The 14,379-nt window shown below is 38.3% G+C and overlaps 1 protein-coding gene across 1 annotated transcript; it reads left to right on the top strand.

Annotated features, from left to right (window-relative positions):
* Window positions 1–4,065: 4,065 nt before the first annotated feature.
* LOC307129803 (rac GTPase-activating protein 1) lies at window positions 4,066–14,330 on the top strand (the record flags this gene model as incomplete). Its single annotated transcript, XM_079822549.1, has 16 exons — window positions 4,066–4,147; window positions 5,784–5,986; window positions 6,106–6,242; window positions 6,344–6,416; window positions 6,547–6,603; window positions 7,023–7,121; window positions 7,861–8,002; window positions 8,078–8,223; window positions 9,363–9,524; window positions 9,610–9,705; window positions 9,921–10,119; window positions 13,373–13,478; window positions 13,581–13,713; window positions 13,796–13,916; window positions 14,087–14,198; window positions 14,276–14,330. 16 exons carry the CDS (start codon window positions 4,066–4,068, stop codon window positions 14,328–14,330), a joined length of 1,923 nt encoding a protein of 640 aa, XP_079678675.1.
* Window positions 14,331–14,379: the final 49 nt, after the last annotated feature.

Below are 14,379 nucleotides of genomic sequence, written 5' to 3' on the forward strand. Positions count from 1 at the left end.
ATTTTTAGATATGTTCCTATCATATGAAAAGCGTCAGTGATGCGCAGTGAGTACACAGCGCAAACAAAGACATAACAGCAGTAATCAAATGTAATCCAGTTTATTGTGGAGCTAGGCTGGCTAGCCCTGATATGCTCACGCTTACCCCCCTTCAGCTTAATCTCACGCCGCGTATGGCGCCTCCGCTGTGGGCCAGATGCAGTACTGGGGGTTGGTGATGTTGAAGGCCGACCGGTCAGTGCAGCCCGAGCTTCGGCGTGCGTGAGGTTTATCTCTAAAGATGTTACTCTGCTGATGTTGAGCAGAAACGACTGTATGCACATTTTAGAACTGATAGACGCGACGAGGACGTACAAAAACACTGACTCACAAGATAGAAAACACGAAAACACCGTTCTGTCGGGAGAGAGAGAAGCCGCAGCGTGTGCACGAATAATAAATAATTAGCTACACATAAGAAATCACTGATCACAGATCAGAAGGAACTGAAAAAAGACTTCCGTTTTCATTTGTACATCCAAACACTGAGAAACTGCCAGCATTCACTCGTTCACAAGCCATGATCTCTTGAGGACAAATATGGTGCTTGCATGGGCGTGCCAAATTCTCTGGGCGGAGGAAAGGGAGGTAACCGTTCCTGTTATGAGGTCATAACAGGAAAATTCCAGATCAGCTCGTCTGGGCTGTCATTTTCTCAAAGGCAGAGAAAGACAGCCAGAACTCGGTTTACACCCATCAAAATTTCTAGCCACTTGGGGACAATATTCAGGCTAGGAGAACTCATATTAATGTTGAAAAACCTCATAAAATTAAAATTTCATGCCATGGGACCTTTAAGAAAAAATGACGGGGTTTAGGACATGAAGCAGATAAGATTTGACCATGCATGCACCCTCATCAGAGGACTACAATGTCTCAACAGCATGGACAATCTTTTATGTGACAATCTGCACATATACAAGTATGAAGAACCCCACACATCTTCCATCTTCACTTTTATATTCATGGACAACACATCTCATAAAAAGGATGAAGAAATCAAGACTCATGCTCTAAAAATTAATGCCTCTCTGGGTAAATACTTAATGAGAGAAATGGCTCATTCAATAAAACTGTGTTGACTAAATAGAGACTATTATCAAACACATTCATCTCTCATTCTCAGATTAGCATCTCATCTGCTGAGCTGTGTATATACTCAGCCAAAGGCAATAAGTTTCCTAATGAGCCAATGCACTGTAAAGCAAACATTAATATTAGCCAACAGACAATAAATTGCTTTTCTAATGTTTATAGGCAGAACTCCAGAAATCTATTTGTTCTTTGCTGTAGAGTGCCAGCCGGTTTAACAAAACTTACATCTTTTCAGAAAACAAAAAGTAAAAGTACATAGGAAAAAAAACATGCATTTTAAAAATTGGTTATAAATGAAACTCATGACTAAATCATTAATTACAAATGAATCTGTAATAAAATATTATGTCTACATGTTCAGGATATTTTATATAACAATGGCAGATAAATATATTAATCAGAGAACAACTGCATGCCATTTATGAAGGGAGTTATGTTCTTTTATATGTATGTTTTCCCCAGATTAACGCAACATTCACTTGCTAAAGCAAATGTGCATTTGCCATCAGAAACTGATTATTTTCAGGCTTTCTAAACAATGCAAATACCCCAGTGCCCTCAGCGGAAAACAGATTTTACATTCCACAAAGCACACACAATCACAATAACATTTTCATCGATGTCGCCGTAAGAAGGAGCTTTAATATAGGGGGGTAATCTTCTGAACTTTCAAAATCCACAGCAAAATAGTGGGTCAAAAAGACAAATAGAGAAGAAAAAAAAAATATTGTTAATATATTTTGTATTAATCCTAATATATAATGTAACACGAAAAAAACAATACCGGTAGTCCATAGCTGTAAACAGAAACAGGACATGCGGATTAACTAAAACTAGAGCAATATTGATTGAACGACAACTAGAAGAACCACAGGTTTGTGTTATTTATCTATATATTTCTAGTCTTACAAATTATTAAATATTAGACAAGAAGAAAAGGAAGGAATCAATCTAGCCCAACCTGCTAAACCCAAATGTTTGCCATCATGACTGAAGAACATCACTGATTCTATTATATGCAAGGGACATGTGAAACCCATGAAAGCACTAAAGATAGCACTAAAATTCAAATGCAATATTCCACAAACATTGACCAAGGCCTTTCAAGCAAGTTAAACTTTTAACAATGAGAAAGACCTGGTGTTGCAAGTCTTTTATTTCCTACAAAATTGAATTTGGTCTCTCCAAACACCACCGCTCTTGATCTCCTATGCTCAAAGCAGTCATGTTAAAAATGACTGTAATAAGATTTTTGGGTGCTAAATTAAAGTGACTCCAGTAGCAGCAGAACCCATTATTTGTGTAATGGAGCGTTTGCAGCAGAGACTCAGAGCATGATATCACAGAGAAGCTTATTTTCTTGTGAACAGTCTTGAATCAAGCAAACACAACAAAGCTTTGCTCAAACACCACCCTAATCACTGGCAAACTCGCACAACCCCATATGGGGAAGTTACAACAACCGGAGATGCCCAACACAAAATGCCTTTACTGCCCTCTACTGGCTAGAGTGAATCAGGGGATTGGTTTAGGGTGAGATAAGGGTACAGTTTTATCCATTCTTATTTCAAACATTTACATTAAAAATGTTTACTAAAACATGCATTAGACCAAAGATGACTTATATGTATTGTACAGATATAGTATGGAAGACTTTTGCTGTTTACAACAAATAAGTAAAGAAGTAAACACCATCTTCCAAAGTGCCAATTACTCATAGCTAGTCAAGACTATTTTAGCCTCCTATAAGATCCAGGGGGAAAAAGTTTTTTTAATTTAGTGTTTCATATGTCATTACAGTGTTTAGAACATAATAAACAAATGCGAAAAATTTAATATGTATGTTATTTTATGTCCTCGTAAGTGGACACCAAGACATAATGGAATGAATTGATATACCATATTGCTTTATGCAATATGTGGGGAAAATGGCCATACATGAGTTTTCCCATTCAATGCAATATATTTTTACACTGTCTCTAATTTTAATATGAATGTATTCTTGGAGCAACATGAAAAGAGAAGTGCAATAATGAAAGTAATATTTGGCAACATTTATAATATTCATAATATCAACATTTTAATAATATATCTAATATTTAATAGGAATACTGATATGTAATTTATTTCCCTATTCACTTGTTGTGTCTCCTAAAATACCTGATGCTTCAAGTCCCGGTGTCATCTATTGAGGACATGTATGAAATCAATGCCCTTTCTAACAGTCATATTTTGATTATAAACACTATAACATTTTCCTGAGATGTTGATAATAAGCGATTTGAAAATTAGTCCGATTTAATATTGTCATATTTCCCATAAGAGTGACAGTCATTTTTAAAGACCAAGAAGAAGTTGTCCTGGTGAAACCTCAAAACAAAAGGTATCTCTGAAAAGCCCTCAATGTGCTCTTTACCAGACATCCGGACTTTTGAAATTATGACATGTATGGTGTCAAAGATATTCACTCAAATATAATGTCCTCGCACGTGGACAGTGGCACCCAGGAGGTTAGGTTATGGGCCTATACTAAAAATGAACCTTCTATCAACTGTATTAAAAAGGATGACAATAGTAATAAAAAATACATATACATACATATATGCACTGCAAGAGCAACATCATTTCAGTGTAAATATCAGCTGATGCGATCCAATGGCGGCTGTAATTAAAGTTTCAAACCACTTCAGGTCCTTTAGTAAATTAAAAGCTCTTACCTTGGCCCAGAGGTCAGGTTGCTTTGAAAACTGATGAAGAACTTTCCAATTGTTGCTGATGGATGGACTATCGGAACGAAATTTCAGAAACGATGAAGTCCAGTTTGCAGCATGAACAAATAACGTTACATCCATGTGACATTACACTCATATCACGTGATGCATTTAAAGCGACTTGTTTGAGTGTGATGCGGGATCCACAGCTGACTCGACCATGGGGGATCAGTTTGTTAGAGAAGTCCTCAGTCTGTGTTTGCAAAGGCTTGCTATAGAAGAAGCTACAAACTCTGAGCTCGGTAAGATATTATAGACCTATTTAGTAACATCCTTAAAATTGTGATTTTATATTAGGCCTATATTTAACCTTGAACTCAAATTAAAAACCTATTTACCTGTCACTTTCCACCTGTCATCCGAAAAGTATTATGCTTAACTGCTTAGTATTGTTGTTGTTTACAAAGTATTATGCTTAACTGCTTAGTATTGTTGTTGTTTACAAAGTATTATGCTTAACTGCTTAGTATTGTTGTTGTTTACAAAGTATTATGCTTAACTGCTTAGTATTGTTGTTGTTTACTTTCTCTCTTTCTCTCTCCCTCTCTCCTCTTTTAATGCATTCATAGTTGTTTTTTCTTTGTGGATGATCTAAACGTGTAATGGGCCACCAGCAGCATGTGTGTTGTGCAAATGGCAGATTTTACAGTGGAAGATATTGTACTTGTTTTGGCATGCTGAGATTTGGCATGTACATTGCCCTGACAGTGGATTAAAAATCAGTGTACACGGTCACCTTCCTTTCCATGAAATTGATAGATGATGATCTGTTGTTCACTAGTACACAATTTTTATGTCACTACTGTTCAAAAGTAAGAAGTCTCTTATACTCACCAAGGCTGCATTTATTTGATCAAAAATACAGTAATAACAGTTGTGTGTGTGTGTGTGTGTGTGTGTGTGTGTGTGTGTGTGTGTGTGTGTGTGTGTGTGTGTGTGTGTGTGTGTGTGTGTGTGTGTGTGTGTGTGTGTGTGTGTGTGTGTGTGTGTGTGTGTGTGTGTGTGTGTGTGTGTGTGTGTGTGTGTGTGTTTAATTTATTCCTCTGATGGCATTGGCAACGCTGAATTTTCAGCAGCCATCACGCAAGTCTTCAGTGTCACATGATCCTTCAGAAATGATAGTATTGATATATTCACTGTAAAAGGGTATTTTTGTACGAAGTACATTTTTCTGAGGCTAAATTAATCTCTCATTTGATCCTAACGAGAAGCAACATTACTTTCTTAGATAGCAATCACAACTCTGAAAATTGCATGTCCACTCTATTATAAAACAGATGCTTTGAACCTCAGTAATATGTCTGCTGGGTTTTCATTGTGTCAGAGGAACGTATTAAAACCATCCGTCCATCCATTTTCCAAACCATTTGTCATATGTCGCAGGGATGCTGGAGCCTATTCCACCTTCTCGGGTCATAGGGAAACACCATGAATCATGGATAGCCAGTCCATTGCAGCAGGGCTATATTAAAATCAATAGGAGGTAAAATAATAATTTTAGAAATTACTGTTATTTTCTCAAGAAAGTCAAAAAGAAGGGAAGTCAATTACAGTGTAACGTGAGGGATAATTTAGACATCTGAAAAAAATGTAAGGTGCGTTGTTTGTACAGTGCTTTTTGAAAGGCATGAACACATTTATTTAAATTTGGGGTTTTAGAAGCAAAAAGGAAAGTGGTTATTTGTTAAAAGCACTTATTCTAGCACAAATTACCCACATTTTATCGTTAAACGGTTTGTAACCGCTTCATATCTTTGTGCTAGAATTATAAGAAACTACTGCTTATAGAAGCTGCAAGTTTTGTCTTGATAGCTCCTCTTTGATCAGAATATGTATCGCCATATTGAATTCTCACCAGTTGTCTCTTATCTATTTTAGAAATTATTGAGTTGGTGAAGAACTTTGAAGCTGCCCGGAAGAAATGGCTGCATGCAGAGCTGGAGCTGAAAAAACAGAAGGAGCTCCTAGTGAAGTCTGATGTTGCTCGAGCTGCTCTGGAGGTCAAACTCAAACATGCTCGAAACCAGCTGGACGTGGAGATCAAGAAGCGCTACAAAGCTGAGGCAGACTACCAGTGCCTGGTTAGTTAAGAAATTACAGAGCCGTAAGTGCTGAGAGGGTCTTCATGTTCATGTGAACGTGGGCGGTCATGTGAGGGTATATTAATGGTGTCTTTATCGTTTATTAATTCATTTGACAGGAGCGACAGATGCAGTTGATATGTGACGTACTGGTACATGACAACAAGTCAAGCGCCTGTCTCAATGATGAGCAGAGGTCCATGCTGACCAGCTTCAGTCACAAAGGAGCCAGTGTCCCACAACACAGAGGAAGACGGTACCTCAACGTTTAGCAAGCTCTTCGTTTAGTTCTCAGTTCGCTGGTGTTTTTTTTCCCCCTTTCACAATGCTGTTTTCCATCATACGTCTTTATATCAGGTTATCAGTGATTGATGAGTCCTCCTTCCTGTCGCACTCTGACATTAGTTATGACAGAACGGATGATGATTTGGTGAAGTATCACATTTTTATTCATGATGTAGGATTATTGTCAGACACAAGCAAAGTGAATATGCATGAAAATCACTGAAAAGTTCAAAGCAATTGTTTCTAAAAAATTATCTCACTGGTATGATTTCTAGGACTTGGACAGCACAGCATTTGTAAAGCCTCTCAAGTCAAGAGCTCGTGAGAGAAGAGTAAGCACTGCCAGTTTTATTTATACTTGCTGCTTTTTACACAGTAAATTTGAACAATGAAGCCTGTAAAAAATTAATTTGTATTGTTAATCCTTTTGATCTTTAATTTAAAAAACTCACAAAAAATGTACCTTTCATTGAAGTAAAAGAATTGAAGTAGCAAAAAAACTAAACGAAACAAAACAAGAATATAAAATATTTAAGGTTCTGGTTGCACTAATTCTGGCTTACAATTTGAATACATTGATTTGTGTCAATCTAATGTAATATAATATAATTGGGGGGGGGGGGGGGGCTATCAGACTCAGATGTTAAATGGCAAAATATTACATGATTTAGTACATACCACATAGTATATAGGTGCATAGTGTATAGTGCATCATTTAGGACACAACTTTTAGTGTTGTGCTTGTTTTTAGCGTTCCTCAATGGGCCCAAGTGTTGGTCCTCCGATTTCAAAACGGGGAAGAGTCAGCGGGCGATCAGGAGATCTACTGGGGACAAGACCACTGGAGAAGGTTGGTAGAAGTTTATGAAGGCTTCTATTTATTTTTCTCCATCTCATTTATTCTAAGTAAACGCAGACAAGTGTTTCAGTAAAAAAAAAATCCACTAAAAGTTAAACGTTAAGCAGAATGGATCTGCATGTTGAATATTTGATGCCGCCATGCATCATTTGTAACTTTTGGGTTAAGGCAATTTGAGTCATCCTGTTAATTTCACAGTCAGTTTAAAATCTTCAGTAATCCTAAATTGCCATTTACCGTTGAATGCAATGGCTCCTCCTGGCTTAGATATCAGTTGGGATTGTAGCACACAGTTAGCAAAATGTGAGGTATGTCTTGTGAAATGTACAGCCTCTTTTACTATCAGTAGGGGGATCATATCCCCTCTATAGGTTAGTCTGGTGTCACTTCTAATCATCTCGTTCGTTCATCAGTCCCCCATCCGACTGCTTGCCATCATATTGGCCACGCCCACCACCACACTGTTCGGATGAGAACAGCAGTGGACCATGTCCTGTCGGTCTTCCTCCATGGGACTCGTATCACTCCCACTCAGCTGGCACTGATCACTAAGAGAGAAGCAAAGCAATTTGGCACTTTGAGAAACTACATTTGTCCTTGTTGCCTGGAACGTGGACACGAGCTAGATAACCAATTGTTATGCTACTCAAAGGGTCTTGCATTCCAGCAGAAAGAATGATTGGCTTCAAATGGATTTCTTATGTGTGTTTTTGTCTGTGTGTGTGCTAAGGAAATCGAGACGACGGTTGTGAAGGCGTCTGTCACTACTCCAGAGACTGGAGGTCAGATTCACATGGTAATAGACATAACCCAGGAGACTCCAGAACACCCATCCAGGGCTCTCAGAAATGAACATTTTCCGTCTGTTGATGGTAAATAAGCCTCAGAGGCGCCACTTTCATTGACACATTCTAACCTTCCCAAACTAACCAGAGTCGTGCATGCAGAACAAACGTCTGTGTGGGCAAATAGTGAAGTCACAGAGGCTGAAACGTTTGTTGAAATGGAGGTGATCGCCCCTGAGCCAGCTGTCCCTCAGCACTTCACGCCCACCGTGGATAAGACTTTGCAGCATGTTTTCCAGCAAAAAACAGTAGGAGGCCATTCAATAGCACTTTTCAACATGTTGCGAGGCTACACTGGTATTGACATCTTTTTCATGAGTCATGTATCAAGTAGTTTCTATGACAAGAGATGGTAACACTTTAGTTTAGGGTCCAAATCTCACTATTAAGTTGCTTATTAACATGAATATACGGGTCCTAGGTTATTGGCTGTTTATTGGTACTCAAAAAGCACACATCAATGCCTTTTTCTGCATCCCTTAATCCTACCCAATACCTAAGGGTTAGTTCACCCAAAAATGAAAATTAGCCCATGATTTACTCCCCCTCAAGTCATCCTATGTGTATATGACATTCTTCTTTCAGACTACTAATAAAATCAGAGTTATATTAAAAAAGTCCTGGCTCTTCCAAGCTTTATAATGGCAGTGAATTATGAAGCATCGTTTATGAAGTCCATAAAAGTGTATCTGTCCGTCATATAACTGCTCCACACGGCTCCGGGCAGTTTAAAATGCTTGGAAGAGCCAGGACTTTTTTAATATAACTTTTATATAACGATTTTATTCGTCTGAAAGAAGAATGTCATATACACCTAGGATGGCTTGAGGGTGAGTAAATCATGGGCTAATTTTCATTTTTGGGTGAACTAACCCTTTAACAACTACCTTACTAACTATTAATAAGCAGTAATTAGGAGTCAAAGTTAATAATTAATAGTGAGAATTGGACCCTAAACTAAAGTGTGACCAAATTTAGATTTATTTAGATGTTATTAACTAGAAATGCGTCATCACAGTCTGTGAAAAAGTCCATATCAAATGGTTATATTTTATTTTATTTATTATATTATAATAATTATGTGCTGTCAAAACGATTAATCGCATCGACCATAAAAACACACACACATATATAAATTATGTAAAGAAAAACATTTGTTAAATGGTATTAATTGATTTGACAGTACTTATTGTATTATATTATATGCTGTCAAACGATTAATCACATCGAACATAAACACACACACACACACACACACACAAAGTTAAGAAATAAGTACCAGGTGTAAACAGGGTCTGTATTTGATGGCACTGTCCATGTTGCAGACGACTGCTGAGTCTGCGTTTTTTTTTATTTTATTTTATTTATAATTTTTTTTATTTTTCAGGTGATTCGTCCAGAGACATGCATACCATGTGGGAAGAGAATTCGCTTTGGGAAGATGGCCGTAAAATGCAGAGACTGTCGAGTGGTGAGCCATCCTGAGTGTAAACAACTATGTCTGGAGAAGTGCAGCCCGAATGCTCATGGTTCAGCTCAGCCCAATGAGGTATTCACCTTTTCTTACTGTAGTAGTGTACTACATGTAGTCTCACTGGCATGTTAAAAAAAGTTCTGTTTTTTCCCCTTTTTAGGGGACATTAGAGAGCTTTGCCCCCTCCACACGTCCACGGATTCCCTCTTTGATTGTTCAGTGTGTTCATGAAATTGAGAGAAGAGGACTTGAAGAGGTGTTTTTACTAAATAATACACCAACACAGGGATCGTTTCTCTAGCTGAAAGTATAATTGCAGGGCTCGAAACGCAGCGCTGTATAATTAAGCTTAATTTGGATTTGAGAAACATCTTTTCTATCATATTGCAGTACATTACAACATCCAGTTACAGTGTATACAGTTGTTGTATGAAATCTCACTTATATTTTATGGCTGACTGCGGTATGTAGAAGGGTATTTACAGAGTGCCGGGAGGAGAGCGGCTGGTGAAGGAACTGAGGGAGAAATACATGTGTGGGAAAGGCCTGCTGATGCTCCACAAAGTAGACGAGGTTCATGCTGTCTGTGGACTCCTCAAAGACTTCCTGAGGAAACTCAAGGAGCCTCTCATAACATTTAAGCTTCACAAAACATTTATGGAAGCTTCTGGTAGGTTTTATTAATAATAATATAATGGAGAAGGATTTCATATTAATTTGAAATACAGTGCATCCCGAAAGTATTCACAGCGCTTCACATTTTCTACATTTTGTTATCCTACAGCCTTATTCCAAAATTGATTAAATTCATAATTTTTTTCCTCAATTATACAAACAATTCCCCATAATGACAACGTAAAAGAAGTTTGTTTGAAATCTTTGCAAATTTATAAAAAAATTAATTTAAAAAATCACATGTACACAAGTATTCACAGCCTTTGCCATAACACTCAAAATTGAGCTCAGGTGCATCCTGTTTCCACTGATCATCCTTGAGATGTTTCTACAACTTGATTGGAGTCAAACTGTTGTAAATTCAGTTGATTGGACATGATTTGGAAAGTCACACACCTGTCTATATAAGGTCCCACAGTTAACAGTGCATGTCAGAGTACAAACCAAGCTATGAAGTCCAAAGAATTGTATGTAGCCTTCCAAGACAGGATTGTATTAAGGCACAGATCTGGGAAAGGTACAGAAAAATGTCTGCAGCATTGAAGGTCCCAATGAGCACAGTGGCCTCCATCATCCGTAAATGGAAGAAGTTTGGAACCAACTGGACTCTTCCTGGAGCTGGCCGCCCGACCAAACCGAGCGATCGTGGGAGAAGGGCCTTAGTCAGGGAGGTGACCAAGAACCCGATGGTCACTCTGACAGAGCTCCAGCGTTTCTCTGTGGAGAGAGGAGAACCTTCCTGAAGAACAACCATCTCTGCAATACTCCACCAATCAGGCCTGTACGGTAGAGTGGCCAGATGGAAGCCACTTCTCAGTAAAAGGCTGCCTGGAGTTTGCCAAAAGGCAGCTGAAGGACTCTTCAGACCATGAGAAACAAAACTCTGATTGAACTCTTTGGCCTGAATGGCAAGCGTCATGTCTGGTGGAAACCAGGCACCGCTCATTACTTGGCCAATACCATCCCTACAGTGAAGTATGGTGGTGGCAGCATGTTTTTCAGCGGGCAGGAAATGGGAGACTAGTCAGGATCGAGGGAAAGATGAACTGGGCGAAGGTTCCAACAGGACAAGGACCCTAAGCAAGATAACAAAGAAGTGGCTATGGGACAACTCTGTGAATGTCTTTGAGTAGCCCAGCTAGAGACTTGAACCCAATTGAACATCTTTGGAGAGATCTGAAAATGGCTGTGCACCGACGCTCCCCAGGTCCTGCAAAGAAAAATGGGAGAAACTGGCCAAAAATAGGTGTGCCAAGCTTGTAGCATCATACTCATAAAGACTTGAGGCTGTAATTGGTGCCAAAGGTGCTTCAACAAAGTATTGAGTAAAGGCTGTGAATACTTGCGTATATGTGCTTTTTTTCCCGTTTTTTTTTATTTGAATAAATTTGCAAAGATTTCAAACAAACTTCTTTCACGTTGTCATTATGGGGTATTGTTTGTAGAATTGAGGAAAATAATTATGAATTTAATCCATTTTGGAATAAGGCTGTAACATAACAAAGTGTGGAAAAAGTGAAGTGCTGTGAATACTTTCCGGATGCACTGTAAGCATTACTGTTCAAAAGTTTGGGGATTTTTTTTATGTTTTTGAAAGAAGTCTCTTATGCTCATCAAGGCTGCATTTATTTGATCAAAAATACAGTAAAAACAGTAATACTGTGAAGTGTTATTACAATTTAAAATAACTTTTTTTATTTGAATATATTTTAAAATGTAATTTATTCCTCTGACAAAGCTTAATTCTTCCTCTTCTTCTTCATGTTCTCAAAAAAACGTTGTGCTGCTTAATTTTTGTGGAAACTGTGATGAATTCAGAATTTTTTTTGGTTGAAAATAATGTTCAAAGAAGCATAAATATAATATTTTATATATTATATACGTACATTTTATTTATTTAAAAAAAATGTTAAATTAATTTATTTAAAGGACATGGGCATTGAAAACCTAAGGTGATGATACACAGGGCAACTTTTTGAGCAATGTTGCCGTCAACGGCAACCAGGTGAGAGACGGGGCCCACAACGGATCTAAAGTATTGAAATTTGTTGCCCATTCTAAATGGGAAAGTACCCAAGCAACATCACTCAAAAGTTGCTCCGTGTATCATCACCTTTACAGTAGTTTTTACAGCAGGCATTCAGGGCTTATTGGGCCTTCCAAACCATGCAATTTTCTTTCTTCCCTTAAACAGAATGTGCTGTATTTTTTCCATTCATCAACCATTCAACTGGTCTAACCAGTTGCTTCATTGGCAGGTGAAACCAGTTTTGTAGTACATGAATTCGAGTCCAAGATCATTTATTAATTTGGACTCGGTCTTGACTGACTCACCCTACTCGGGTCTCAACCCAAACTCGAATGAACAGGTCTCGACTACAACACTGAGTGAAACGTTTTCAGTGCAGAAAAAGCTGACATTTGTGAGGAGGACAGGGTCATTGAATTGGTTTTCGAAAGCTGTCTGTCCTTGAACGTCTTGACCTTACTCCCTAAAACTTTTTTCCCCCTCAGTCATCATTGAGTCTGTCAGGAGACCCATCTTGTCCTGACATTAATAGTCTCAATTTGACTTTCAAAATTTGGTATTCTTTGAGCAGTCTGACTAGATTATACAAAATAGTTGCAATTTTGCAGAGGGTGGATTCTATAAAAAGCGTCTGGCGCTTGTGTATGCCGGAGGCATGAGGACATATGCTACCCTCATTCATTTAGGGCGGATGGTTATTTCCCATTACTTGTGATATAGTTGACAAGTCCCTGATGACTCGGAAACAATCAATGTCGAACGTTATCTCCCAAACCAGCGCTTGTCTTTCCCAGCGTTTTAATTTCAGTCGCCGCTGCTGAATGGAGAGTAAGTGGCAGATTTAGGAGCAGTCAGGGTGCTTCTGCTATTATTATGGAGTTTTTTTTTTCCCCTAGCCCTTATAGATTCAGGATGACTCCAGGGTAAAGTACCTCCCTTTTAAATTATAAATTGGATTGGATGTCATGGGGAGAGTCATATTGTCTAATTTCCTTGGCCGGGAATGGCTGTGGCATGTAAATGAGAGAAAGTCCTTTATAATGCATCACTGCTACAGGTGTTTATGTTCCTGCTCCATGAAAGCTGATATCCATAAAGTCAGAAAAGTTGATAAAGTGATTAATTCACCTTTAATATCTGATATATTGCTCTGGCAATGGAGCGTAATTGAATCTGATACTGTAGCTGGCTTGACAAAATATTTCATTTTTTCACTCAGAGATGGCTGATGAAGACAAGAGCATAGAAACATTAATAAAGAATATCAAAGAGCTGCCGCAGCCTAACCGAGACACCCTCGCCTTCCTAATGCTGCATCTGCAGAGGTAAAATGCTTTAATCTAGATATTTCTTTAACTCTTCCTTCATATACTTTGTTTTTTAAGCATGCTTACTTGTTTCGCAACCGCATTTGTTTTGTTTCTCAGGGTAATGCAGAGTCCATTGTGTCAAATGGATCAGATTAACTTGTCCAGAGTGTTTGGCCCCACTATCATTGGTCATGGGATGCTAGAACCTTCTCCCATGACCATTATGAGAGACACAAACACACAACCCAAAGTGAGTTGCTAGAAAATCGGCATGTGATAAATTCCTTGTGTATTTACCTTATGTTTCATGAAATAAACCTTCTTTGCAACAGGTAGTGGCTCGGTTACTGTCATTCCCCTCAGATTTCTGGGAAGGCCTTCTAGCTGAGAAGGAGATTGTCCCTCCTGTGGTCGATTCCATTATCGGCAATGTCTGTCCAAGCACTAGCAAAGGTACATGCATCAGTATCCACCATGTGTTGAGTTGAAGTTAAATTGCTCACTTATTGCATATTTCATGCTATTTAATTTGTTCTTGTAAAAAAAATCTAATTGTATTTTTAAGATGTAGTTTGTACATTTGACCTTGAATCCTTAACTCTGTTCCTGAATGTGTCTTTCAGATAAGATATTCAAACCTCTGACCTCTCCTGAGTTGAGCAAGTATTCTAAAAGCACATCTGGCGGCTCAATCAAGGGTCGGATCAAGCACTTTGGTGGCACTTTCAATAACCCGTAAGCTCTTGCAACTCTTATTGTATTGGTCTTGAGCTTAGTATTGCATGCTTTCATAACCATTCTCTCCTTTCTAGAAGCAAACCAAAAAATGAACCAGGAAAAAAGAAATTCTTCACATCCCCCAAATGATTTATGTGTGTATTTTGTGTGCCAGATAGTTGCACGGGGACACTTTGCT

The sequence above is a fragment of the Gobio gobio genome (assembly GCF_949357685.1).
Source record: "Gobio gobio genome assembly, chromosome: 7".
NCBI lineage: Eukaryota > Metazoa > Chordata > Actinopteri > Cypriniformes > Gobionidae > Gobio > Gobio gobio.